Here is a 26,536-nt window from a genome sequence, read left to right as displayed (position 1 = left end):
GTTTTATGTTTTCCATATGGTATCAGTCATTTCATATGATACAAGATCGGTTACTATATTTATCTCACCATAACCAGTTTTATTACAGTACCCCCTCGTGCATTGTATGTAATGGCAACAAATAAACCTGATCTCTTAGAGGATATCCACATCAAAACTGGTATCAGAGACCATTAGGGGGTCGTGGCATCAGTGATTACCAAAGTATAAAGGACAACTAAAACAAGCAGAAAGATATATATAAGTGTTCAGTAAACTCGATAAAAAATCTGTATTGTCTTATCTCAATGAGGAATTTGAAACTTTCAACATAGGGCAGGATAATGTAGAGGAACTGCGGCTCAAGTTCAAAAGCATAATTGACCATGCACCGGATAGAGATGTACTCAGAAGAACAGTCCATAACAAGGGGGAGGGGGGGGGGGGGACACCTCCATGATATACAGTCACTGAAAAGAAACTTCTAAAGAAGCAGAGACTACTGCATAACAGGTGTAAAGCAAAGCGTAGGGCTGTAGACAGAGAGATGAAGAATGAAAAACATTTGGCTTGCAAGAGACTAATGCATGAGGCCTTCAGCAACTACCATAGCAGAATATTGTCAAATGATCTTTCACAAAACCCAAATACATTCTAGTCATGTGTAAAGGCTTTTAGCAGCATCCTAAGTTAGTATCTAGTTCCTAGCAAATGTTGGGAGGAACTGAAATTGAGGATAGCAAAGAACAATCTGAAATGCTTAACTCCATTTTCAAGTGTTCCTCTACAAAGGAAAACCCCAGAGAATTGCACCAATTTCATCCTTACACCACGAAAAAGGTGAGTGAAATAAGTATTAGTGTCAGTGGTGTTGAAAAACAGCTGAAATCACAAAATGTGCACAAAGCTCCAGGGTCCAATGGAATTTCTATCAAATTCTGTACTGAATATGCAGCTAATTAGAATTTCTATCAAATGCTATCTGAATTGCAGCTGAGTTAGCCCCTTTTCTAACTACACTCTATCATAGATCCCTCAAATAAAAAACTGTGCCCAGTTCTAGGAAAAGAGCACAGGTCAACCTGTCTACAAGAAGGGTAGTAGAACTGATCCGTAAAACTACCGTCCAAAATCTCTGACATAATTTTGTTGTAGAATTTTAGAACATATTCTGAACTCAAACATAATGAGGTATATGGAACAGAATGACCTCCTCCATGCCAATTAGCATGGATTCTGAAAACATCGATCATGTGAATCCCAACTCACAATTGGATCAAGGCAGTCAGGTAGATGCAGTTTTCTTGATTTCCGAATAGCATTTGAATCAGTACCACATCAACATCTATTGTCAAAAGTACAGTCATATGGGATATCAAGTGAAATTTGTGATTGAATTGAGGATTTTTTGGTAGGGAAGATGCAGCAAGTTATCTTGGATGAAGGGTCATCATCAGATGTAGAAGTAACTTCAGGTGTACCCCAGGGAAGTGTATCGGGACCCTTGGTGTTCACGTTATACATTAATGACCTTGCACACAGTATTAATAACAACCTTAGAATTTTTTGAGATGATGCAATTATGTGTAATGAAGTAAACTCTGAAAGAAGCTGCATAGATATTGAGTCAGATCTTGACAAGATGTGTGACAAATGTGATGGTTGCCATAGAATTTTGAAAGAGGGGGTGTTCTGTGTAGACTGTAAGTTATGGTTTCATTGGGGCGAATGTAGTGGCGAGGAAACAAGGGTAGAAAATGAGGCTCTTCCATGGCAGTGTAGGTTATGTAGAAAGGACAGAAATATCGCGGAACAGGAGGCAAAAATCTGTGCCCTTAAGGCTGAATTAGAAAATGCGAACTTGGAATTACGTAGGTTAAGGGAGGAGAAAGAGACTGGTAACTGGGAAAAGATAGCAAGCAAAGGGCGAAAAAGGGAAACAGTTGAAAAAAACTCCAGAAATTCAATTAGTAAATCAGTTTGGCTTGCTATCTGAAGTGGAGGAAGGGCCTCATCCAGATGTAGTTGAAAGTAGGTTGAAGCAGAATATTATCTTAAAGAAAAAAAGACAGGTCAGGATCAAACCAGAATAGGAAAAGAAGAATTCTGCTTATAGGCAGCAGTCATGGGAGGAGTGTGGGCCAGCAACTTCAGGAGAAATTAAGTGCAGGGTACCAGGTCACAAGTTTTGTGAAACCAAGTGCTAGCCTTAGCCAGTTGACAGAAAACGTAGGTCAGCTATGCAGGGACTTTGAGAAGGAAGATGAGGTAATAATACTTGGAGGCAGGTGGGGGGAGGGGGCAGGAAACAGCCTGGCTATGAATCCAAGTTACAGTATTAGGAGTGACCTGGATAACATAGGAGCAGAAACTGAGCACAAGAATGTGGGGTTTGTGGAAGTCTTTCAGCGCCATGATCAGCCCTGGGTAAACACTGCTGTAAGGCATGTTAACATTGAGCTGAACAGGATGCTCCAGGCACCGGCAAAATCTCACATATAAGTGTTGTTCCAGCAAATGCTATTGGTAGGTGGGGATACACTACACATGGCCTGCACCTGAATAGGATGGGGAAAAGTAAGTTAGTTTCTCTATTGGCAGAAACTGTAAGGGGGTCCACAGTCGCACAAGGGGTGGTCCCTGTAGTTAATGTGTCCAGGCAGACAGGTTTTTTAGGTTAAAGCCAAAGTCCAGACAGATGACAATCAAGATAAATAGAATAAAAGAAACTTCACGTACAGTTAATTGGGGTAAAGCTAAGGGCAATATCAACATACTTCATCAAAATATCAGAAGGAATAAAAAATAAAGTACATGCACTATCAGTGTGTTTAGATGATCTCAAAAATAAGAATGAGATTGATATAATCTGTCTGTCTGAACACCATGTAACTGTATAAGTGGGTATAATTTAGCATCTTACACTTGTAGATCTAGGATGGATAAAGAAGAAGTTGCCATTTTCATAAAACAAGGGTATAAATGCAAAAATGTAGAAGTAAGCAAATTTCATGTTGATCAGCACATCGAGGTTTGTGCATGTGAACTTCAGCTAGATAATTTAGTATTGATATTAGCAACAGTCTACAGGTCCCCATTAGGAAACTGGGAGCTGTTCATAAAAAAGTTTGACTCCCTATTATGCTGTCTGTCAGACAAAAAGTAGAAGTTATTAATCTGTGGCGATTTCAATGTAAACTTTCTAATTCTGACAGGAAAAGTGAACTAGAAGTATTATTAACAACATATAACTTAGAATCAGTTATCAGATCCCTACACGTATAGCTAAGGACAGTAGCACACTAATAGATAATTTATTTGTACAGAAAGAGGATGTAAAACAAGCACGTGCTTTCCCTGTGGTAAATGGATTGCCAGACCATGATGCACAACTGATTGACTTACAAAACCTAACAGGGTGTATAGTTCAGAAACCATTAAGTAAAAGTTTAAGGTCACTCAACCCAGTATCTATACAGCACTTCAGAGAAAGCTTAAGAAATGTTAATTGGGGAGATGTATATAATGAGCCAAATGCTAATGATAAGTGCAAAATATTTCTTGATAAATTTATATCCCTCTTTGAACATTGTTTCCCAAAGAAAATTTCTAAGTGTAACACCACATTTTTCAAAGAAACCTTGGATTACTACAGGTATTAAAGTGTCTTCAGAAAGAAAAAGAAAACTGTATGAGACAGCAAGAACTAGTAAAGATCCAGAAGTAGTTTTACACTATAAAAATTACTGTAACATACTGAGAAAAGTTGTTAGGAAATCAAGAAATATGAATGTTAGAGAAGAAATTAACAACTCCGGCAATAAAATAAAATCAATATGGAATGTTGTTAGAAGGGAGACAGGAAAAGTAACCACTGGGGTAGGTAGTATTACTGTTAAAGAGAATGAGACCATACTAACCAACAATACACAAGTAGCTAACGTATTTAGCAATCATTTCTTAAGTGTAGGAGAAAAAATTGGTGAGAACAGTTCAAAAGAAAAAGCTAGGCAGTACAGGGAAGAGTCTGTTTTGAAAAAAATTAGTCAGATTAAGTTTTACTTAACAACCTCTTGTGAAATAAGTAAAATTATTAAATCTCTGAAAAATAGCTGTTCTGTTGGAGTAGATGACATCTCTAATAAGATTAAAATAACATGGAGCAATTACAGCTGATGTTCTGAGTCACATATGTAATGCATCACTAACTCAAGGTATTTTCCCAGACAGGTTAAAATATGCCATTGTCAGGCCTCTCTACAAAAAGGGGAACACCACAGATGTCAATAATTATTGGCCAGTATCCTTGCTTACAGCATTCTCAAAAATCTTCGAGAAAGTAATGTACTCAAGAGTGGTTAGCCACCTCAACAGTAATGGGATACTTAGTATTTCACAGTTCGGATTTCAAAACTGCTGTTCCACTGAGACAGCAATATACAATTTCACTGTCCACATGATAGAGTCTTTAAATAGTAAGATGTCACCAATAGGAATTTTCTGTGATTTGTCCAAAGCATTTGACTGTGTGAACCATGACATTATGTTACAGAAATTAAAATTCTATGGTATAAATGGAATAGCATATGAGTGGTTTAAGTCATACCTACAGAACAGGAAGCAAAAAGTTTCTTTATATGAGTCAAGTGATTTAAATAAGTTTGCCACTTCATCTAACTAGGGTGAAATTACATTATGTGTTCCACAATGTTCAATCATGGGCCCCCTTCTGTTCTTGATATATGTGAATGACCTCCTTTCCTATCTGAAACAGGAAGCTGAACTGACACTGTTTGCTGATGATACAAGCATCATTATTAATCCAGTAAAAGAAAGTCAAATTGAAAATGATACAAATAAGGTCTTTGGAAAAGTCATTAATTTGGTTTCTGCAAATGGGCTTGCTCTAAACTTTGAAAAAACACAGTACATCCAATTTTCTGCTGCAAAAAGTACAGTTTCTTCAATAATTATAACACATCAACGGAAGTCAGTAGACAGGGTAGAGCATACTAAGTTTTTGGGTGTACATATAGATGAGACTCTTAATTGGAAAATTCATATTTTGGATCTCCTAAAGTGACTAGGTTCAGCAACTTTTGCGATCAGAATAATTGCCAATTCTGAGGATATATAAATTATTAAGCTACCATATTTTGCATATTTTCACTCTCTGATGTCATACAGAATAATATTTTGGGGTAACTCAACATTTAGACAAAAAGTATTCACTGCTCAAAACAAAGTGGTTAGAATAATGTGTTGGGTTCATAGTTGCACATCTTGTAGGCATCTTTTTAAAAGATTGGGAATTCTTACAACAACCTCACAATAGATCTACTCACAAATGAAATTTGTTCTCAACAACATGGACCAGTTTAAAAACAACAGTGATATTCATGATTATAATAACAGAAAAAAGAAAGACTTACACTATCCTTTGCTCAACCTATCTTTGGTACAGAAAGGGGTAAAATATGCTGCTATAAAAATGTTCAACAAATTACCAGATGAAATAAGGTGTCTGACACACAGCAGTAATAGCTTCAAAAATAAATTGAAATCATATCTCCTTGACAACTCCTTCTATACCATAGATGCATTCTTGAATAGGAATAAATAAATCTATAAATATAGTATATGCATTTTGTGCCATTTAAGGGAATGAGGTAAATACTAGAAATACTAATCTTTAAATCATATGTGCATTTCTTGTGCACTTGACACATTCCACATCATAATGGCTACTGTACCATGTGACTGATCAATGGAACACGCAACCAACTAACTAACTAACTAACTCAAAGTAGTTTCAAGCTTGGCAACTTGCTTTAAATGTTTAGAAATGTAAAATTGTGCACTTCATGAAATGAAGAAACATAGTATCCAATGACTATAATATCAATGAGTCACAGTTAGAATCAGCCAACTCATACAAATACCAGGGTGTAGTACTTTGTAGGGATATAAATTGGAATGATCACATATTCACTAGATAGATATGTACCCAGTAGAACAGTTCACAATAGGAGGGACCTCCGTGGTATACAGTCACTATTAAGAAACATCTAAAGAAACAGAGATTACTGTATAATAGGTATGTAATTAAGCATAGGGCTATAGATAGAGTGTTGCTGAATGAAATGTTTTTGGCTGTCAAGAGAGACACATGTGAAGCCTGTAATGGCTTTTGAAGCAGAATATTGTCAAATGATCTTTCACAAAATCCAAAGAAATTCTAGTAATATTTAAAGGCTATTAGTAACACCAAAGTTAGTGTCCACTGCCTAGCAAATGAGACAGGAACTGAAATTGAGGGTAGCAAAGCTTAAACTGAAATGCTTAGCTCCAGTTTCAAGTATTTCTCTACAAAGGAAAACCCAGGAGAAGTGCCCCAATTTTATCCTCATACCACTGGAAAGGTGAGTGAAATAAGTATTAATGACAGCAGTGTTGAGAAACAGCTGAAATCAGTAACACTGAACAAAGCTCCAGACCCCCTGAAATTCCTATCAGATTCTGTACTGAATTTGTGGATGAGTTAGCCCCTCTTCTAACTATATCGTATATCCCACAAACAAAAATCCATGCTGAGTTGCTGAAAAAAGCACATGTCATACCTGTCTACAAGAAGGGCAGTAGAAGTGATCCAAGAAACTACCGTCCGATATCCTTGACATCGATTTGTTGTAGAATCTTAGAACATATTCTGAGCTCAAACATAACAAGGTATCTTGAACAGAATGACCTCCTCCATGACAACCAGCATGGCTTCTGAAAACATTGACCATGTGAAAGCCACCTCACGCTTTTCTCGCATGACATACTCAAAGCTTTGGATCAAGGCAGTCAGGTAGACACAGTATTTTTTGACTTCCGAAAAGTATTTGACTCAGTACCACACTATCATTTACTGTCAAAAGTACAATTGTATAGGAAATCATGTGAAATATGTGACTGGATTGAGAACTTTTTGGTAGGGAGGACACAACATGTTATTTTGGATGGAGAGTCATCGTCTGATATACACTCCTGGAAATGGAAAAAAGAACACATTGACACCGGTGTGTCAGACCCACCATACTTGCTCCGGACACTGCGAGAGGGCTGTACAAGCAATGATCACATGCACGGCACAGCGGACACACCAGGAACCGCGGTGTTGGCCGTCGAATGGCGCTAGCTGCGCAGCATTTGTGCACCGCCGCCGTCAGTGTCAGCCAGTTTGCCGTGGCATACGGACCTCCATCGCAGTCTTTAACACTGGTAGCATGCCGCGACAGCGTGGACGTGAACCATATGTGCAGTTGATGGACTTTGAGCGAGGGCGTATAGTGGGCATGCGGGAGGCCGGGTGGACGTACCGCCGAATTGCTCAACACGTGGGGCGTGAGGTCTCCACAGTACATCGATGTTGTCGCCAGTGGTCGGCGGAAGGTGCACGTGCCCGTCGACCTGGGACCGGACTGCAGCGACGCACGGATGCACGCCAAGACCGTAGGATCCTACGCAGTGCCGTAGGGGACCGCACCGCCACTTCCCAGCAAATTAGGGACACTGTTGCTCCTGGGGTATCGGCGAGGACCATTCGCAACCGTCTCCATGAAGCTGGGCTATGGTCCCGCACACCGTTAGGCCGTCTTCCGCTCACGCCCCAACATTGTACAGCCCGCCTCCAGTGGTGTCACGACAGGCGTGAATGGAGGGACGAATGGAGACGTGTCGTCTTCAGCGATGAGAGTCGCTTCTGCCTTGGTGCCAATGATGGTCGTATGCGTGTTTGGCGCCGTGCAGGTGAGCGCCACAATCAGGACTGCATACGACCGAGGCACACAGGGCCAACACCCGGCATCATGGTGTGGGGAGCGATCTCCTACACTGGCCGTACACCACTGGTGATCGTCGAGGGGACACTGAATAGTGCACGGTACATCCAAACCGTCATCGAACCCATCGTTCTACCATTCCTAGACCGGCAAGGGAACTTGCTGTTCCAACAGGACAATGCACGTCCGCATGTATCCCGTGCCACCCAACGTGCTCTAGAAGGTGTAAGTCAACTACCCTGGCCAGCAAGATCTCCGGATCTGTCCCCCATTGAGCATGTTTGGGACTGGATGAAGCATCGTCTCACGTGGTCTGCACGTCCAGCACGAACGCTGGTCCATCTGAGGCGCCAGGTGGAAATGGCATGGCAAGCCGTTCCACAGGACTACATCCAGCATCTCTACGATCGTCTCCATGGGAGAATAGCAGCCTGCATTGCTGCGAAAGATGGATATACACTGTACTAGTGCCGACATTGTGCATGCTCTGTTGCCTGTGTCTATGTGCCTGTGGTTCTGTCAGTGTGATCATATGATGTATCTGACCCCAGGAATGTGTCAATAAAGTTTCCCCTTCCTGGGACAATGAATTCACGGTGTTCTTATTTCAATTTCCAGGAGTGTAGAAGTAATTTCAGGTGTGCCCCAAGGATGTGTGTTGGAATCCTTGCTATTCATGTTGTCGATTAATGATGTGCAGACAATATTAATAGCAACCTCAGACTTTTTGCAGGTGATGCAATTATGTGTAATGACGTAAAATCTGAAAAAAGCTGCATAAATATTGAGTCAGATCTTGACAAGATTTCAAAGTGGTTTCAAGATTGGCCTCTTACTTTAAATGTTTAGAAATGTAAAATTATGCATTTCACAAAATGAAGAAACATAGTGTCCTATAACTATAATTTCAAGGAGTCACAGTTAGAATCAGCCAACTCATATGAATACCTTGGTGTAACACTTTGTAGGGATATAAATTGGAATGATCACATAGGCAGTGTTGTGGCTTAAGCAAGTGGTAGGCCTAAATTTTTTGGTAGAAGACTGGGGAAGTGCAATCAGCCTACAAATCACTTGTGCAGCCCATTCTAGAATACTGCAAAAGTTTGTGAGAGCTTTACCAAAGTGGACTAAAATGGGATATCGAATGTGTACAGAGAAGGGCACCACAAATAGTAAGAGGTCTTTTGACCCATGGGAGAGCTTCACAGACATGTTGAAGAAACTGAACTGGCAGACTCTTGAAGATAGACATAAACTATACCAAGAAAATCTACTAACAGAGTTTCAAGGACCGACTTAAAATGATGACTCTAGGAATATACTTGAACTCCTTACATATTGCTCACATAGGAATCATGAAGATGAGATCAGAATACGTACAACATGCACAGAGGAATTGAATGTTATTCTTTCCACATCTGAATGGAATGGGAAGAAACCCTAATAACTGGTACAATGGGACATACCCTCTGCCATGCACTTCATGGTGGTTTGTAGAGTGTAGATGTAGATGTAGATCAAAGCATTTGCCTCCACCATCTCAGCTAGTTCACTCAGTCTATGCTCATCATCTGCCATTAAAGTGTCTACCTGCCCTCGTAATGCATCATTCTTCTCCAATATTTTGGCCATCTGTTTCACCGAATTTACATCTGCTTCCTGTGTCACCATTGCCTGTTTTTTTTTTTTTTTGCATTTGTGCAACTTCTATTTAAAAAATGCAATATACTTTAAGTACACCACACAACAACAAAGCAATAACAACGATGACTGTTGTGTATGACTTCATACACAACAGTGAAGCTATGGAGTGGGGTGGCAACTGTTGTCATTGGAAAGCTGGATAGGAGCAGATGCAGCAAGAAACAGAGTCCAGCTCATCAGTGTCAGTGAGAAAGAGTCTCACAGTACTGAGCACAAATTAAGGTGTTGGAACCAAGACTAGTTGACGCCTGCTTAGCATCGTCACATGGAGAAGTATATTTGAGTGTTATCAGGTTGAGCAGCTGCTGCTGGCCATCCTATATCACCGCAGCAGAGGCTATCATAATCCGGAACTACTGGAGGCATGGCTCAGGGGGTGTGTTCCATTGGGTCCACCAGATTCCACGTGACTGCTATTGGTATCTAACAGAAACTTACTGTCCATTACCAACCTTGATACATCGTGTTGTGGTATCGATACATGATACCACAGCCATGAACACCTGGACAGAGGTATAAGGAAAAGACATTAATTCTTATGATGGAACATAGCCCATAGAGACTCTGAACACTGATGAGCCTCATGTCCATAATGTCAGCAACTCCCACACATAGTTTGTACTGCATGCTTACAGGGCAATTTGTGACCTGTCAAATGACAATGTTGACCCCTCACTGGCTGTAAACAGTACTCTATACAATGCCCTTTAACCCTCAAGTGGGTGCGCCTGTGTATAAAGTATGCCAACCAAAAATAAAATGATTTTGTACAGTTCCATTTTGGTTTTACAACTGCAAACCTACACCTATTCCCTCAGTATTGCTTCAGGTAACACAGCGACAAATTGTGTTTTCATACGTCCAAGGGAGCAGCAGTAATATAAAATACAAAGCAAGCTTATTGAGAAAAAAATTATGATCAGTTCAAAAAAATGACTCCAGTTATGAACTAGCAACATAATCCCACATTGAGGCAGTTGAATAAGAGATAATTAGTGATTGAATAAGCTTCTGGATGAGATCTGATGCAACTGCACTGCTTAATGCTTCTAATGCATCATTACTGTCTCTTTAACACCTGTCCTTGGCAACAGAGAGTTATAGCAAAAATTTATTTCGTTACTGTTTAATAAAAAGTAGTTTAGCTCATATTATGTAAGTTTATTTTCTCCTTGTTTAAATAAACTAAGATTAAACTGTGATTCTGATCATATATGACTTACTTTGGTAACATAAGGAAAGCTTTTCTTTTCATGTGTACAAAGTGTACCACGTGCCCGCTTGTGTTATGAAAAATGGCTCGCCCACGTTAAAACATGGCAAGTCAGCAGGTCGTTCTGATTTCTTAAACCATACACGGAAATTTCTATGCACCGCAATTTTATCCACTATTGTCATAGCCCACTCACCAAACTCATACTGTTGAAACCACAAACTGGAGCTGGCTACATAACCAGAGTGCCCTCTCTATGAGTGTATGAAGTTCAGGATGAAGCACTGCATTCTACATCTGAACATGGATTGAGAGTCATTTTGTGACTGGAATTGAGTGGCAGGCCACTTGTAAGATGTCCTGGAATGAATTATGCTTTTATTCATGTTAGGTACAGAGATGTGTTCACTGCTGGAATGGAGACCATTTGCCCCAGGATGATGTAGTGAGTTACAGAAGCTCAGTGACTTGCTGTCAGCAGGACCTCCAGGGCAGAGGTGAGCATAGGCAGCTCGCTGATGTCAGCAGGATGGTAGTAGTTGACAGGGACCAAGTGCTGTGGCCAATGATTGGAAACCACATCCAGACTGACTGCCTGGCTTGGGCTGTGGAATACAGCACAGAGAATAGCAGTATTCAAACTGTAGCCCCTAACATGATCAACATCGAAAGCCTATGCCCACCCTGAGTGGAGATCAGTAACAAGGTGGTCCACAATGACCAACGTGCAGCAACAGGATAATCTGCCAGCTACCACTCTGGATGTTGAAGAGAAGTTTTGTAACCCTGAACTTGAATAGGAGGCAGATTAAACTCATGGTAGGGCTCATGAATGGCCATGGGCACTTTAAGAAACACCTACTCACAGTGGTATAGAGGAAGAAGCTCCTAAGTGTAGACTGTGTAGTGAAGAGAATGAAACCACACCACATCCAATCTTCCAATGTGAAGCTCAGGAGGAGGGGGAGGGGCGGGGAGGGGGGGAGGCAAAAGATGGGTCATTGTGGCCTGAATAACTCATGTCTAATAAGTAACTAGCAAAGGGTAACCTACTGCTTTTTAAGGTTACTGGTTGGCTGTACCAGAACCAGAGGTAGCAAAACAGCACAGTAAACTCAGGTTTGGTGCAGGCAACAGCAGGCTGAGACCATTGTTGTTTTTGTGTCCCTGCATTAATGAAACCAAATCAAATAGTCTTCAGATTGAATACTGCTTTGATGGATATTTCCATCCTAGTCTATCCTGCGCAAACCTCATCATAACCATTCTTTTTGTCAAGTCGTGCAATAAAAGACTTTTCTCACACATTCAGTACTTTACTTCTTTATTAGGCACTCAGTCTTCCTACATCTACATGTGTACTCCACAAACCACTGTATTGTGCATAGCAGTGGCTACTTCTAAGCTTCAGCATTATTCTGTAACACCACATTATATAACATACAAGTTTCTCTTCCATATAAAGCTACATTCCACACAAATACATCTGGAAAAGACTTATTAGTACTTAAGGTATACTGATGAAGCAAAATATTATGATGACCTGCTTAGTATCAAGCTGATTCTCCTATGGAATGCATTAAGCTGTAATTCTGTGTGGCATGGATTCGATAAGTCCATGGTAGAAATCCAGAAGTATGTGGCACCAGACATCAGTGCACAGTGCATGCAATTCCCATAAATTAGGGGCCAGTGGTTTGAGTGTGTAGAACTGGCGACCAATGTGTTAGACCAGGAAGAGGTCAGATGAATTTAGCAACCAAGACATCAATATGAGTTCACTTATCATGCTTCTCAAACCTCTATAGCATGATTCTGGCTTTGTGACATGCACACTTATCCTGCTGGAAGTTGTCATCAGGGAAGACTGGAAGCAAGAAGGAATGCAGGTCACCTGCAATAATTTTCACCAGTCCACAGCTGTCATGATGCCTTCAGTTACTACCATAAGTCCCACTTGAATGTTGTCATAGCATAATACTCTACCCCACTAGCCTACATCTGTGGCTTTGTGTATTTTTGAACAGCTGTTTGATGATGGAATATCCAGACATGACCATTGACCTGGTGTAACAAAAAATATCATTCATCTCACCAGGTGACATGTTCTCAAAACTCATGTGCCTGCATTAGTTCTCTACTGTGTTGTCTGAACATCATCACCTATCCTGCTCCATGAATGGGCAAGCCACCAACCTCCACATTACGTTGATGTGGTGTGAACATGCAACACCTTATCGTCTACTCATGGAAGGATAGTTTGTTATTGTGGAAGATGGGAATTTACAAAATACCTTGTCAGTTTGGAATGGCCTGTATAGGGCAAATAACATGCACAGTGGAAGAATGCTGCATTGAACATTTACACTTGCCATTTGCAACCCAGCAAATCTGCAATTGCGGAACATTGTATCTCCAATGGACATCCAACTGACTAAGACAAAATATTAATTTTGGCCACAGCAACATATTTTTGGGACTCCATTATAAAAGATTGCATAGAAATATGCATTTTGGAAAATCTAATGAACCATAACAGCGACTACCAGCTGGATAATGCATGGAATCTTGTCATCTCCAAAGATTTGCTCAGGGCGAAAGCATCAGAATACTCTGATGACTGCAGCGAGTGGCAATGATGAAAAAAAGTGATCTTCGGATTTCTACCAGTGAGGGCACTGCCACCGGGCAATATGGTCCTTCTGTCATTGTGACTCTGACGCATGTCCAGCAATACTCTCAGTATGCTACAAAAGGAGGAGCGGTGACATCTTCATCAGTTCATCTGAAGATGACTGGCAGGTGCCTGGTTGAAATATCATGGAGTGAAGTTTACAATGACTATTTGCAATCCCAAAATCTCTTCAAACAGGGAAAGACAGTTTAACTAGAAAAGTCCAGGAATTCACAACTAAGCGACTGTATGTAATTAACAGTAGCAATCAAAGTAGCTATCTGGTAAAATCCAACTCTAATAGCACAGCAGGTCTTCTCGATCACTCAGGTGACCTCAAAATCCTGGTAGATGATACAGTATGAGGTGGAAGAGGTGGAATAGCTGATGTGGGTCCACACATGGTAATTAAGGGCACCACCATATGTGTTGAAGTGTGCCCTGGTAAGATGTGTTATCTTGTGAGTAAAGACAAAATTGATGATAAATATGGAGACCACACCATCATTCAATACAGCATTATTAATTGCCTTAATAAAACTATTTGGTGTTAGCAAGCTACAGATATACCCAAAAGCTGTGTGTGTGTGTGTGTGTGTGTGTGTGTGTGTGTGTGTGTGTTTTATTTTTTATACTTTATGACAATTTATTTCGATTTGTATATCGGTAGTAAAGAAATACACAACCATTGGCTTTCCGGGAGTAAGTTCCTTCATAAAGGCTATTTTGTCTCATGCTGTTATCAGTTGTCAGGTCAACACTTCTTCCCCTGATAATAAATTTCGTCTTATCTCAACTTGGAACATGTTAGCAAATAGACAATATATTTTTCATGTCACATTGCACTGAACAGTACAGGTTTCCTTGAGCTAATTGTTCATTCCTGCTCTGAGGCTGAGATAGAGTTGTACCAATTGCCAGTAAGATATTTTTACTGGGAGATAATGACACCCACTACACTGGAAGGTAAGTGACAACACAACTAAGTCATCTTACTGTGAAAGATTAATCTTATAAAATAAAGTACAAATTGGAGCTTAAATCATTTCCTACTAAGCTGCACTCATGGTGTGGTTTGCATCTGAATGCTTCTAATAAAGAGGCTTTTTGTGTGTCTAATTGCCAAAAGCATAGACTCTGATTGGTAAAAGTTACATAATGGTCCTCTCCCTTGCATTTTTCATAGTTTATATGTGATTTGTGCACACAGTACACACCAGATTACTTGTCAGGGATTTGCTCATAATGTAATTTAGGTTTTCTGTATGAACCCTGCAGTTTTATTTTCTATGACAAAGTATAAACGTGGCTAAGTGCATTAAATATGTTGTGAATGGAGACATTAGGCTACACTATAGATCAGTCTATTACCACATTACTTATTTTGTATTCACATTCATTGACTTTGCCAACTCATAACCCAATGTCACCTTCCCACGTACATTGAAGATCAGTCTGTCATCACAATCAACATTTTAGGGAGTGTCCAATATTACATTCTAACAATCTGATCAAAGCAGTTCCTATTACATTCCAGTGATCTACATTTTTCCTAGGTCATTTTTATGGTTAACTCATCCAAAAGGCAGAGCTGCTGAATAAAGATAGTTATTTTTGAAACAGCTTCTAACAAAACAAAAAGCCATGAATCTTGAAGAGTACGAAGGCTGGACCTTTAACATCCAAGCAGGAATATGAAATGGCTAATGGAATGTCAACAGACAAGTTGTGCTTGTCAGAACATGACATACAAATCACTGAAATTGTACAGGTAGATCTTGACAGATACGGGTTAATAACGTACTACTGTAGAACTGTTAAGAGGGAGAGTTACTGGCTACCTTTTATAAAAAATGAAGTTAAGTCCCAGGCTCTTCAGGTTAACGAATATTGTGCTGCGAAGCCCTTTGTATGTTGTGCCATAAGAGTGGTTCAGGAAATTAACAAGCTAACAGTACTGACATTTTACAGGCCACCAGCAGGAAACATCCGCAACTTCATAAAGCAGCTAGAAGCAGTTTCAGTAATGTTATGTAAATTTAAATGGATACTCTTTATTTTATGGTGATTTTAACAATGATTTTCTCTCAGATATTACTGATCAAGTACGTCTAAGGACATCAGGTTGCTGATGTCTAGTTTTGGATTATTTCCCACAGTAAAATGTGATGTATTAAAATAAGGAGATAGTGGAATAGCCTCTGGCAACATGTTTTCAGATCCAATTATTTTCTGCAATTTTGATGTCAAAGTGATAGTCAATGGTTTATAGGATATGACTGTCAAATGTTAACAATAAAGAGTAGTGAAAAGTTAAGTTCAGATCATAGAAAAAACTGAATCACAAGCAATGACTCAATTCCAGTGCTTAGAGAGGAATTACAGAAAGAACAGTGGGAAGAAGACAATGTAAATGGAAAATTTAACACTTTCTTAAACATATATTCCTACAGCACTCTTTCTCATTTTTTTCTCCTAAAACAAACATGAATAAAAATCAACATAAGCAAGGACAAGGGATGGTTAAGTCCTGGGATTAAAGTACCTTGTTCTAGGAAGAAAGGGCTCTGCCTAATCCGAAAGACGAGCTGTAATCAAGAGTTGCAACTCAATTACCTCATTATTTAAAATCCTCCTATCTGTTATTAAAGCAGCAATACACATCCATTATGCTCAAAAAATTAAACACTTCAAGAATAACATGAGGCCCCAGAAAATAGCTGTGGCAGAAATGAAGACATTTTGAAATCAGTGGTCACGGAACTCAATTAGTATATCCTCAGATTAGTAACAAATACTGTATCCACAAATAAATAACAAATATAAATGTGTTAGATTTACTTTGACAATCAGTGCATGCAGCACCAGTGTACATTAATTGCAAAAATTCAAGCCATAACAAGATTACAAAATTCATCTGGTCACTATGAAGTAATAATCCTGCTGGCTATGATGATGTTTCTACTGAAATATTAAAATCATGTGCTGATTAGAAAGAGTTGCCCTTAAGCAGTCTTTGTAATCAGTCAACAAGTCAGACATATTTTCTGAAAAATTATATATGCCATGGTGACACCCGCCTACAAAACAGGAGAGAAGCAAGGTACCCAAAATAATTTCATACTATGCAAAATGAAGGTATTCAAAATGAATTAATCAAAGGAAAAATTACACCTTAGGAAAAAAAGAAAGTACACATTTTTATAGACTAATTATTCGGCACTGTAGGATTGGCAGAACTCCTCAAAATGAAAAATAAAGTCTCAATAAAACAGGCATAGGCCTACACTTTTTCAGCCAATTTAAAAATTTTCTTTGATTTTTATGCTCTATCTCTCCCTCTCTCTCTCTCTCTCTCTCTCTCTCTCTCTCTCTCGTGTGTGTGTGTGTGTGTGTGTGTGTGTGTGTGTGTGTGTGTGTGTGTGTGTGTGGGTGGGTGTGCGCGCGCGTGCGTGCGTGTGGTGTGCACGCGCGTGAATGTGTGCGCTCACGCATGCACGTGATGCTCTTTCTCTAGATTTCAGTTGTTTATTAAGGTGTCCCTCTTTTTTCAGCTGCTGGTAGCAGCTCTGATTTTGAGACCTGCATAATGTTAACTGGTAAGTGCCTATTGCTATGTGTATTACAGCAAACAAAAGTTTTGGCTTGCAAGCATGGCACAATGATATTAGAACTATCTTGTTTTCATCACTGTTGTACAATTCCCAAATAAGAACAACACTTTTAAACAGGATAAACTATGACTCCATTCTTTTTATTAATAAGGCAACACTTTTTATTTATCTATATTTAGTTCATAACAAGCTAGACAACTACAGACAGTAAGCAGCAATGAATGAAATGATCAACCTCTGCTTCTGTAAATTAATTTACTCACCACATTACATGCCTCAGAAATTTAGTTTCCATCATCAAGTGTGGTAAGGTTAATAAGTAAACAATTTTCATAAATGCATAACTGAGGTAGGTAACCAGTGGAATTATTAAAATCTTGCAATGAAATTCAAAAGGAATCCATGTACCCAACAAAAAGTGCATCATAAAACATGACAGTACATAAAAAAGATACAAGCACACTGTCCATCATAAGGTAGCAGAAAAAAAGAGGTCAGATTAGCTGTGACTGCCTGTTGAGAGTAATGGGGAAAATTGCCATAATGGAAGCAAAGCTTAATAGTGAGTGTAAGATCAACCTTGTGATAGTTTGTAGGGGGGGGGGGGGGGGGGGGATGGGACAAATAGCTGGGGGCATGGAGTACTTTTTATATTTTGGAAGAGAAATGGTGACTTGCAAGTAGCCATTAAAAAGGTCCAGTTCAGACCCTGTTAAATACCTGCATAATAACAACTTTTCAATCATTTTTTGAAAGAAAAACACTTGACTGCACTAATTTTTCCCTTTCCCTGAGAGCTAGGCGGTGGGGGAGGAGAGGGAGGGGCACAGCTCCTCCTTGCCTCTGGGTACAGGTGCCCTTCTGTGGGTGTTATGTGCCATTTGTTTCATGTCTTGTAGTAAACATGATCTTTCAGCAGGGGAGGGAAAGTGGGGGAAGATAGATTGCAGATTATAGTGCTGACTCTCTGGCTTGTCATCAGGTTGCTTCGCACTCATCTCTTTGCAGTTATATGTCCTTACTTTAAGTTTAGAGATGTTTTCAGATGCACTGAAATTAGGGTTAAGCAAGAGCCCTTCAGAGTTGTTCCCTATGCAGTGAGATCTGCAAATACTCTTTTTTAATGTCTCAGTGAGTTGGTATCCAGAGAACAGTTTACTTAAGTTTCATACTGCTATATCTCGGCCACCGTCTGCATTGTGTTCATAAGACAAGTGTTTCTGTCTAACCAGATCTGCACAGTTTTCATGAAAATGTTGTGAATTTTTGTTGTTCTACTTTTGAGGAGTAAATGGATGTTCTATAAAGCAGGTGGCTAAAAAAATGGATTTTGAAGTGCTAATGTACCTGGTGAAGTGCTTTTATAGAAGATTCCTATGACTTTTCAGTAGTGTGCTTACATTTCAAAGAAGATAATATGTCAAGGAAACTGCTGTGTGTCTCTCAGTTTCTGAACAATGTGGAGCTCCAGGGTTTGGATTATGTGCAACATATACATAGCTGTAGATACTGGCAACAAATATGAAGAAATATTTCCACTGCTTCTATAAGCACAAGAACAATTTCTGCTAAAAGTACCACACTGATGCGGATTCTACCAAGTGATATTGTATTTTGTCTGATTCTGTGAGTACTAACTTAATCCACAGAGGTAAAAAAAATCAGATTATCTAATGGCATAACATCAATTGATTCAAGATGAACAACATGGTAAGACGTGCATCCTACCAAGTATAGATCAGTTGTGGGGGCACCTCAAATCAGATGATGTTATGCAGAATATAATGATTTGCATTCAGCTCTATGACTGACTTAATTACATACAGTGACCCATTCAAGCAAGGACAGTAATGGCTGCATCATTTCTCAGGTATGCCTACTGCTGTCCTCTCGACTCCTAGTCAAGAACAACAGTTACTGGAAAGGTACTATGGTCCATTACTCATTAATATAGTAAATTCACAATGTTGTCACAGTTCCCTTAATATCTGTAGGGAGAGTGCTTGTTTATTGGCACTATAGAAATGTTGAGGGTACAATTACAGAATGAAATAAAAGCTTCACACTGATACTTAAAAGGAACACATGCAACTATGTAAATTTCGTGAGGGACTACACCTTTACACTTCCAAGTCATACTTCTAGCTATGATGGGATAGCAGTCACAGAGTCACTGCTTACTATGTTTGTGTTGTTGTAGCTCACTCACAGTTTGTATGTGTGGCAGACGCACTTTACAGTTGTCAGGTTCTGTATCTGATGTGTTACAAGAGCAGGTGGCAGCAGCCGTGTCTCTCCTATGATGTTAAAATAGGTGGCAGATGTGGACAGGGTAAAAGATTCTTACCACTGGTAGTCAATTGATGATGCAATGATGATAAAAGGAACTACAGTGGAGGGGAGAAGTCCCTGCCGCAAGTGTGCAGTCTGATCACTGAAAAATAGTGTGAGCTCACAAAATATTTTCGGATTGTCTAGATCTGCTTCCCTTCCTGTACAAGAAGTCCTTAATCAATAGTGACTCAGTTAAGAGAATAATTCAGAGGCATAATGTTGACCCTCATACAGAGCACAATCAGAAATCAGCTCAGCATAATGTTACACTAGGAGAACTAGTAGCCAGTGGTTAGTTGTGCCATCGCAACACTTATATATAGTGTGAAGCCCCCTTGCATGTCTACAATTGCAACCATTGCTTGCTGGCACCCCAGATTCACTTGATCATAAACAATAACCAAAAGAAACACTATTTACATTAGGTACAACTGATCTAAAACATGACAGCTATCCTGCACTTCTACACTGTGTAGTTCAAGATAATATTGCTTATAAAGTAATATGTACCGGTACCGGCACCAAGAATAGGTTATGCCTTCATGTTCACCATTGATATGTGGCTGCTGGGAATCTGTTGTTGGATAACAGGTATTACCAAAAGAGATCCATGAAGATTGAATACTCCTACATACTTTCACTCTAACCATCCTAGCCCACATTGCTACTGACTGCAGTGAGGCCTCAGTACCTGTAAACAATAGTCATTTTGTGTGTGTGTGTGTGTGTGTGTGTGTGTGTGTGTGTGTGTGTGTGTCTTTCTACATCTGAAGATGGTTTCTTTTCCAATAGCTCAATAATCCAACAGTCTACTCTTAATGGACCTATTGTACTCAGTTCCTGGTTTATGTGGCGAGTAACAGGTAACAGTCGATCCTATTTCATATTGTTCTCATGATCCCTGTGTGAGATATACAATGCTGGCAGCAAAACTGTCACATAGTCATCCATAAATAATGCTTCTCTAAATTTAGCCAAGAGGGTTTTGGGAGAACATCATCATGTATCTTCCACAAGCATCACAGGTACACTTTCATATGGGCAATATTGATCTTCTATGATCCTAACACAATATCTCAGAATTTTTTTAATGTCTGTTGTCTTACTTGTTTGATATGAACTTTAGCACTCTAGAATACTCTAAAATCTGTTGCAGTAACATCTTACATGGAATTTCCTTTACGGATGCACTGCACTTTCCCAGAACTATTCCAACAAATCTACATTTTGCATTTGCCTTTCCTACTGCTGATTTTACTTGTTTATCCCATTTCATATTGTTTCCTGGTATTAGCCCTAGATATTTAAACAATGTGACATGCTCTGGACATACACAATTAATCTTTTAATGTGTCTTTTTCCTCATCATAATGGAAATTTATCAACATTTAAAGATAGCTGCTTTTTTTCATTATGCTAAGTAGAAGCTATGTGCAAGTCTTTCTCTATTTATTTATTAACATCCAACTACAACAACATTTTCCAGCAGACAGCAGCATTGGCAGAGTACAATCTGATGGTCCCGTTGACCCTGTCTGAAAAGCAGTTTGTATATATTGAGAATATTAGTGGTCTTATTGCACTTCCCTGGGGCACACCCACTGTTACTTTCATGTCTATTGACCATTTGCCATTCAGCATAACACACTGGTTCCTATTAATGAAAATCTCATCAAAATAATCATGTTTTTGTGAGGATACTCAATGTGATCATATGACCATAATGGTCAGGAACATTTTACAGTGCTAAATGCTTTTCGAAAATCTGAGGAAAGAGGATATGCCTGTTTACCAGTGTCTACTCTTTGCAAAAGATCATGTGTGAATGGGGCAAGCTGTTTTTTACAAGAGTGGTTTTTCCTGAATCCATGCTGATTCTTTGAGAGAAACTTATTTTCCTCTGGGAACATCATTCAAGATATCCTCTACCATACTGCAACAGACAGATATTAGCAATATTAGAATGCAGTTCTCTATATCTGCTCAGTTATTCCTGTTTCTTTATAGCATTATATACATTTTAATTTCATTCCTGTTTACAAAGCCATTATGTGAATATGAGTGATCTTGTAAGTTCACTACCTGTATTGTTGATGGGTTTTGCCTTATAAGTTAAATTATTATTATTATTATTATTCTCTCAATGCTCTGTCAGTTCTCTTCTTCTTCTTCTTCTTCTTCTTCTTCTTCTTCTTTTGTTGTCCAGTCAGTTATTACCAGTAGCTGTTTATTTGACTGAACTTTAAAAAAATTTGCACACCACCATAAAATTAGATTTTCACTTATACAAGATCAAGAAGCAATGGATTTTTGTTTTTTATTTAATTTTAAGGACTTTATATATATGATTTTCAAAACATCTTTTTATCTTGTTGGTACATACGTTTGTGAGGTATGTTTGCATTTTCAAGTGTTTTGAATATTTAGTTTATTGTTGATAGTAAAAGGGTTATATGTGCTTTCATGTGCTCAACCAATTTTTACTTTGGGAAAGATGGATGAAAGATTCTGCATTAAATTTTGTTTGAAAAACCAAATGAAATGCAGTACCACATTCAGAAAGTTGTCTGTGACTTTTTAAAAAAACCTACTATGAGAAAACAAGAGTTTACAGGTGGTATTAACATTTCAAAGAGGACTGAGAAGATGAAGATGGTGATGCCCTAGAACATCAATTACTACCAACACTGTAGAAGAAGTAAAGAAAACAAAAACTCACAAACATTTGTTGATATCATCAAGCAGATGAGGATAGGCACAAATGAAGTCATGGTTAGCCTTGATGTAGTCTCCCTGTTCATGAAGGGACACATTAAAACTGCTGGCCACTCATTTCTCCCTAGAAATTTTGAAATTATTTGGGCGCACTTTGATGACCATATACTTCTTGCACAGAGGAAAATATAATGAACTGATTGATGGAACAGCCATGGGTTCACCACTGTCAACAGTCATAGCTAATTTTTTCATGGAAGATTCTGAAGAACAAGAGTTGAACAATGCTCCCTTCCAGCCATCTTACTTCTTCAGATACATTGATGATACATTTTTCATCTGGTCACATGGCAGTGAGGTGCTGCAGCAGTTGACTGATCATTTGAATGGATACATCCCAATGTTACATTGGAATATGGAATATCAGACCAGCTGTGTGGCTGGATTGAAGAGTTTTTAGCAAACAGAACACAACATGTTGTTATCAATGGAGAGACGTCTACAGACATTAAGGTAACCTCTGGCGTGCCACAGGGGAGTGTTATGGGACCATTGCTTTTCACAATATATATAAATGACCTAGTAGATAGTGTCGGAAGTTCCATGCGGCTTTTCGCGGATGATGCTGTAGTATACAGAGAAGTTGCAGCATTAGAAAATTGTAGCGAAATGCAGGAAGATCTGCAGCGGATAGGCACTTGGTGCAGGGAGTGGCAACTGACCCTTAACATAGATAAATGTAATGTATTGCGAATACATAGAAAGAAGGATCATTTATTGTATGATTATATGATAGCGGAACAAACACTGGTAGCAGTTACTTCTGTAAAATATCTGGGAGTGTGCGTGCGGAACGATTTGAAGTGGAATGATCACATAAAATTAATTGTTGGTAAGGTGGGTACCAGGTTGAGATTCATTGGGAGAGTCCTTAGAAAATGTAGTCCATCAACAAAGGAGGTGGCTTACAAAACACTCGTTCGACCTATACTTGATTATTGCTCATCAGTGTGGGATCTGTACCAGATCAGGTTGGCGGAGGAGATAGAGAAGATCCAAAGAAGAGCGACGCATTTTGTCACAGGGTTATTTGGTAACCATGATAGCGTTACGGAGATGTTTAGCAAACTCAAGTGGCAGACTCTGCAAGAGAGGCGCTCTGCATCGCGGTGTAGCTTGCTGTCCATGTTTCGAGAGGGTGCGTTTCTGGATGAGGTATCGAATATATTGCTTCCCCCTACTTATACCCCCTGAGGAGATCACAAATGTAAAATTAGAGAGATTCGAGCGCGCATGGAGGCTTTCAGACAGTCGTTCTTCCTGCGAACCATACGCGACTGGAACAAAAAAGGGAGGTAATGACAGTGGCACGTTAAGTGCCCTCCGCCACACACCGTTGGGTGGCTTGCAGAGTATAAATGTAGATGTAGATGTTACATTCCATCCTGGATTTTTGATTGATTGATTTTACTACCCAACATAAGGTTCACAGTGGAGGTGGAGATGGATGGGGAAGTTATCTTTCTTAGACATGTTGATGAAATGGAGATCAGATGGACAGTTCAGCCACTCCGTGTACAGAAAACTGATGCATACAGATCTGTATCTCAATGGGTATAGCTTTCACAATCCAGCTCAGAAGAGAGCTGTACTTAACACCTTAGCACACAGAGCCAGAGCTGTTTTGACTGACTGATTTTATTTTGTGTTCTATATAAATCCAACTGTGTTGGGTTCACAAGGATGTGGAACTTGTCAGTTTTTATAAATTCAATTTGATAATCTTACAGCATTTACAGACATTTGAGTACATAATTATATAAAAATTTGTACAGTAAATTATTTGAGCAGCAATACAGAGAAAAAACTATACATATTTTCTTAGAATCATTAAAGCACTTCAGAAAGAACAGAGCACAAATGGATACAGAGTTCAAGTTAAATAACATTCTTACTGGCATTATTAAAGTTTTACAATTAATTTACTTAAAAATTCATCTAAACTGTAAAAAGCTATTTCTAGCAGAAATATTTTTAGTGTTTTTTTAAACTTATCCTTGTGATGAATCTCTGTCTTTATTTCAGGAGGAAGAGCATTAAGAGTTTCATCTGAGTGTAGTGTACACCCTTTTGCACCAAGCTCAAATTTCTATGCTCACCGTGTATGTCATTCTTCCTCCATGTGTTAGGCTCATGATAATTACAGTTTGGTTGAAATATCTCTATATTTTTACAGACAATTATTGGATATGTACCACATCACTTTCGAGATTAAGCATCTGAAGATGCGTTCAGAATGGACATGTATACTGTCTGTGACATTAGATCAACACAGTTGAAAAAACCAAGACACAACACTGTTCAAACAAGCCAAGAGGATCAACACATAGCATGGCTTCCATTCTAGCAAAATAGATAGATTCATAAAGAAGCAAGGAGTCAGACTAGTCTTCTGCTCACTCAGAAAAGTTAAAGAAGTGTTGCAACTTGTTAAAGATAATGTAGGTCTGAGAGTGCCAGGAATTTATAGAATTCCTTTTGAGTGTGGCAAGAGTTATGTGGGCCCGTCTATACAGATGGTTGCCAATTGTTGCAACATCACCTTAAATACAGGCATTTGGATAAATCAGTGTTGGCAGAGCACAGCCTGTTAAATAAGCACAAGATTTTTGTTTGAACAAGCAAGAATACTTGCTCACACCTCAAACTACTGGAACTCTATGAGCAGAGAAGCTGTTGAAATTAGACTTTGTGAAAACAACTTCAGTAGAGACACTGGCTATGCACTTAGCAATGCATGGAAGTGTGCACTAGATAAGGAAAAAATGCAGAGGAATACTTTTTTCAGTTTGCTGTCTAATGCGATGGATGGCGCTGCAAACAATGCTAGATATAGGGTGCAAACAAAATCTATGGATGCAGGGTGCACTTCCTGTGTGCATGCCATCATGTCATAATCCAGCTGATCAGATGCCTTTCTGTGGGTACAAAAGAAGGAACCTTACTAATTCATAAGTCTGTTTTAGCCCCTGATGAAGATGATAGTGGATATCATTGAAAACTTGGAATTTTGTCTGAATTTGATGCGGCAAATGAACCAAGAAATTTTTATGCAAGGAGACAAATTAACTGTAATGAAGTCAGCAATAATTTAAAATTGTGACTAATTAATATGCTAATATAAGTGTAGCTAAGTAACAGTGGCCACTTAATGTGCCATTCAGTGGCCACTTACTGTGCTATTGGGCCTGCTTTTGTGTCTTTGCCTTGATCTCACAGTCATCTTGGTCATGAGTAATAAACTACATTTATTTAAGAGAAGCATGTGATTTACCAATTTACATAAATGAGGACCATCAATATCTCTTTAAAGATAAGTTGTAATTGATTTAATATCATGTACACCCAAACATGCTATGCTTACTTAGCAACTGCAACAAAAAATACAAACCTCACACCAACTATTAATTTTGGGCTTTTTGTATGAATAAATTGTTAATATTTAGTTCTATGGTGGGCACATTGACTCAGATAGAGTTATATGCAGTTAACCTGCACTTTTAGTAGCTTTTTTGCTGCAGCTGTTGATCTCAACAGTCTCTGCCATGTTGCTGCATGAACCCCCGTGACAACGTCCTGCAGTACATCAGACAAGTGTTGATCAACAATATTTTCCAGAATGTGCCATGTCTCATACTGCAGGACCTACATGGCATCAGATTTTCCATGCCAGTTCAGTTGCTGCCAGTCAGTGCAAACCATAAACCTTCTCAGTTAATGTGTTCCAGTACAGTTTTTCTACTGCAGGCACATTCAGAAGTGTGTCTTCTTCCTATTGGAATGAGTGAATGAGTGGCATATGGCCTGTCGAAAGGTACATCAGTCCCCTTCAGAGTTCAGGTGCCTCATTCTCAGTCTCTGTTTTTTGGCATGGAGGGACCTGCAAATCCTTTTTGCTGTTGAAGCTTGATCCATTTGTGTCACAAGAGAAGGATATTATCCAAAATTTACTGTCTGGTGGTGGTGCACACTACGTCTGTATTCTGCAGTTCCTGGTATTTATCTCTCTTCACCCGAAATATCAGCACTTTCTTTTGTATCCATAGACTGAGTCATGTTATTCTAAGAATTACCAGCAGTGCCTACCGTATTTACTCGAATCTAAGCAACACTTTTTTCCTGGTTTTTGTAATCCAAAAAACCGCCTGCGGCTTAGAATCGAGTGCAAAGCAAGTGGAAGTACTGAAAAATGTTGGAAGGTGCCGCCACAACTAACTTCTGCCATCGAATATATGTAGCGCTACACAGGTATGCTTTGTAGGCACAAAGATAAATACTGGCGCCAAAATCTCTGCGGCAGTAAATAAATTAAAAAAAAAAAAAAAAGATGGAAGACGAGCTTTTTTTTCTCCGCCCCGATTTTCGACCACTGCATTTTCATACATTATCCAACGAAGTAAATACAAATTCCGTA

At 39.1% G+C, this 26,536-nt stretch overlaps 2 protein-coding genes across 2 annotated transcripts in view; one reads left to right on the top strand and one right to left on the bottom strand.

Annotated features, from left to right (window-relative positions):
* LOC126088275 (uncharacterized) overlaps positions 1 to 9,479 on the bottom strand; it is a 181,069-nt gene extending 171,590 nt beyond the window's left edge. The window contains exon 1 of the mRNA XM_049906404.1: positions 9,339 to 9,479. Within this exon, the coding sequence (XP_049762361.1) occupies positions 9,339 to 9,479 (141 nt within the window). The remainder of the gene's footprint in view (positions 1 to 9,338) is intronic.
* Positions 9,480 to 14,343: 4,864 nt separating this feature from the next.
* Positions 14,344 to 26,536, top strand: part of LOC126088273 (synaptic vesicle glycoprotein 2B-like) — a 75,965-nt gene continuing 63,772 nt past the window's right edge. Inside the window, exon 1 of the mRNA XM_049906403.1 lies at positions 14,344 to 14,365. Within this exon, the coding sequence (XP_049762360.1) occupies positions 14,344 to 14,365 (22 nt within the window). The remainder of the gene's footprint in view (positions 14,366 to 26,536) is intronic.

Source organism: Schistocerca cancellata, chromosome 6, assembly GCF_023864275.1.
Source record: "Schistocerca cancellata isolate TAMUIC-IGC-003103 chromosome 6, iqSchCanc2.1, whole genome shotgun sequence".
In the NCBI taxonomy this organism is placed as follows: domain Eukaryota; kingdom Metazoa; phylum Arthropoda; class Insecta; order Orthoptera; family Acrididae; genus Schistocerca; species Schistocerca cancellata.
The sequence above is the reverse complement of the archived record's forward strand: the minus strand, read 5'-3'. Positions and strand labels throughout refer to the sequence as shown.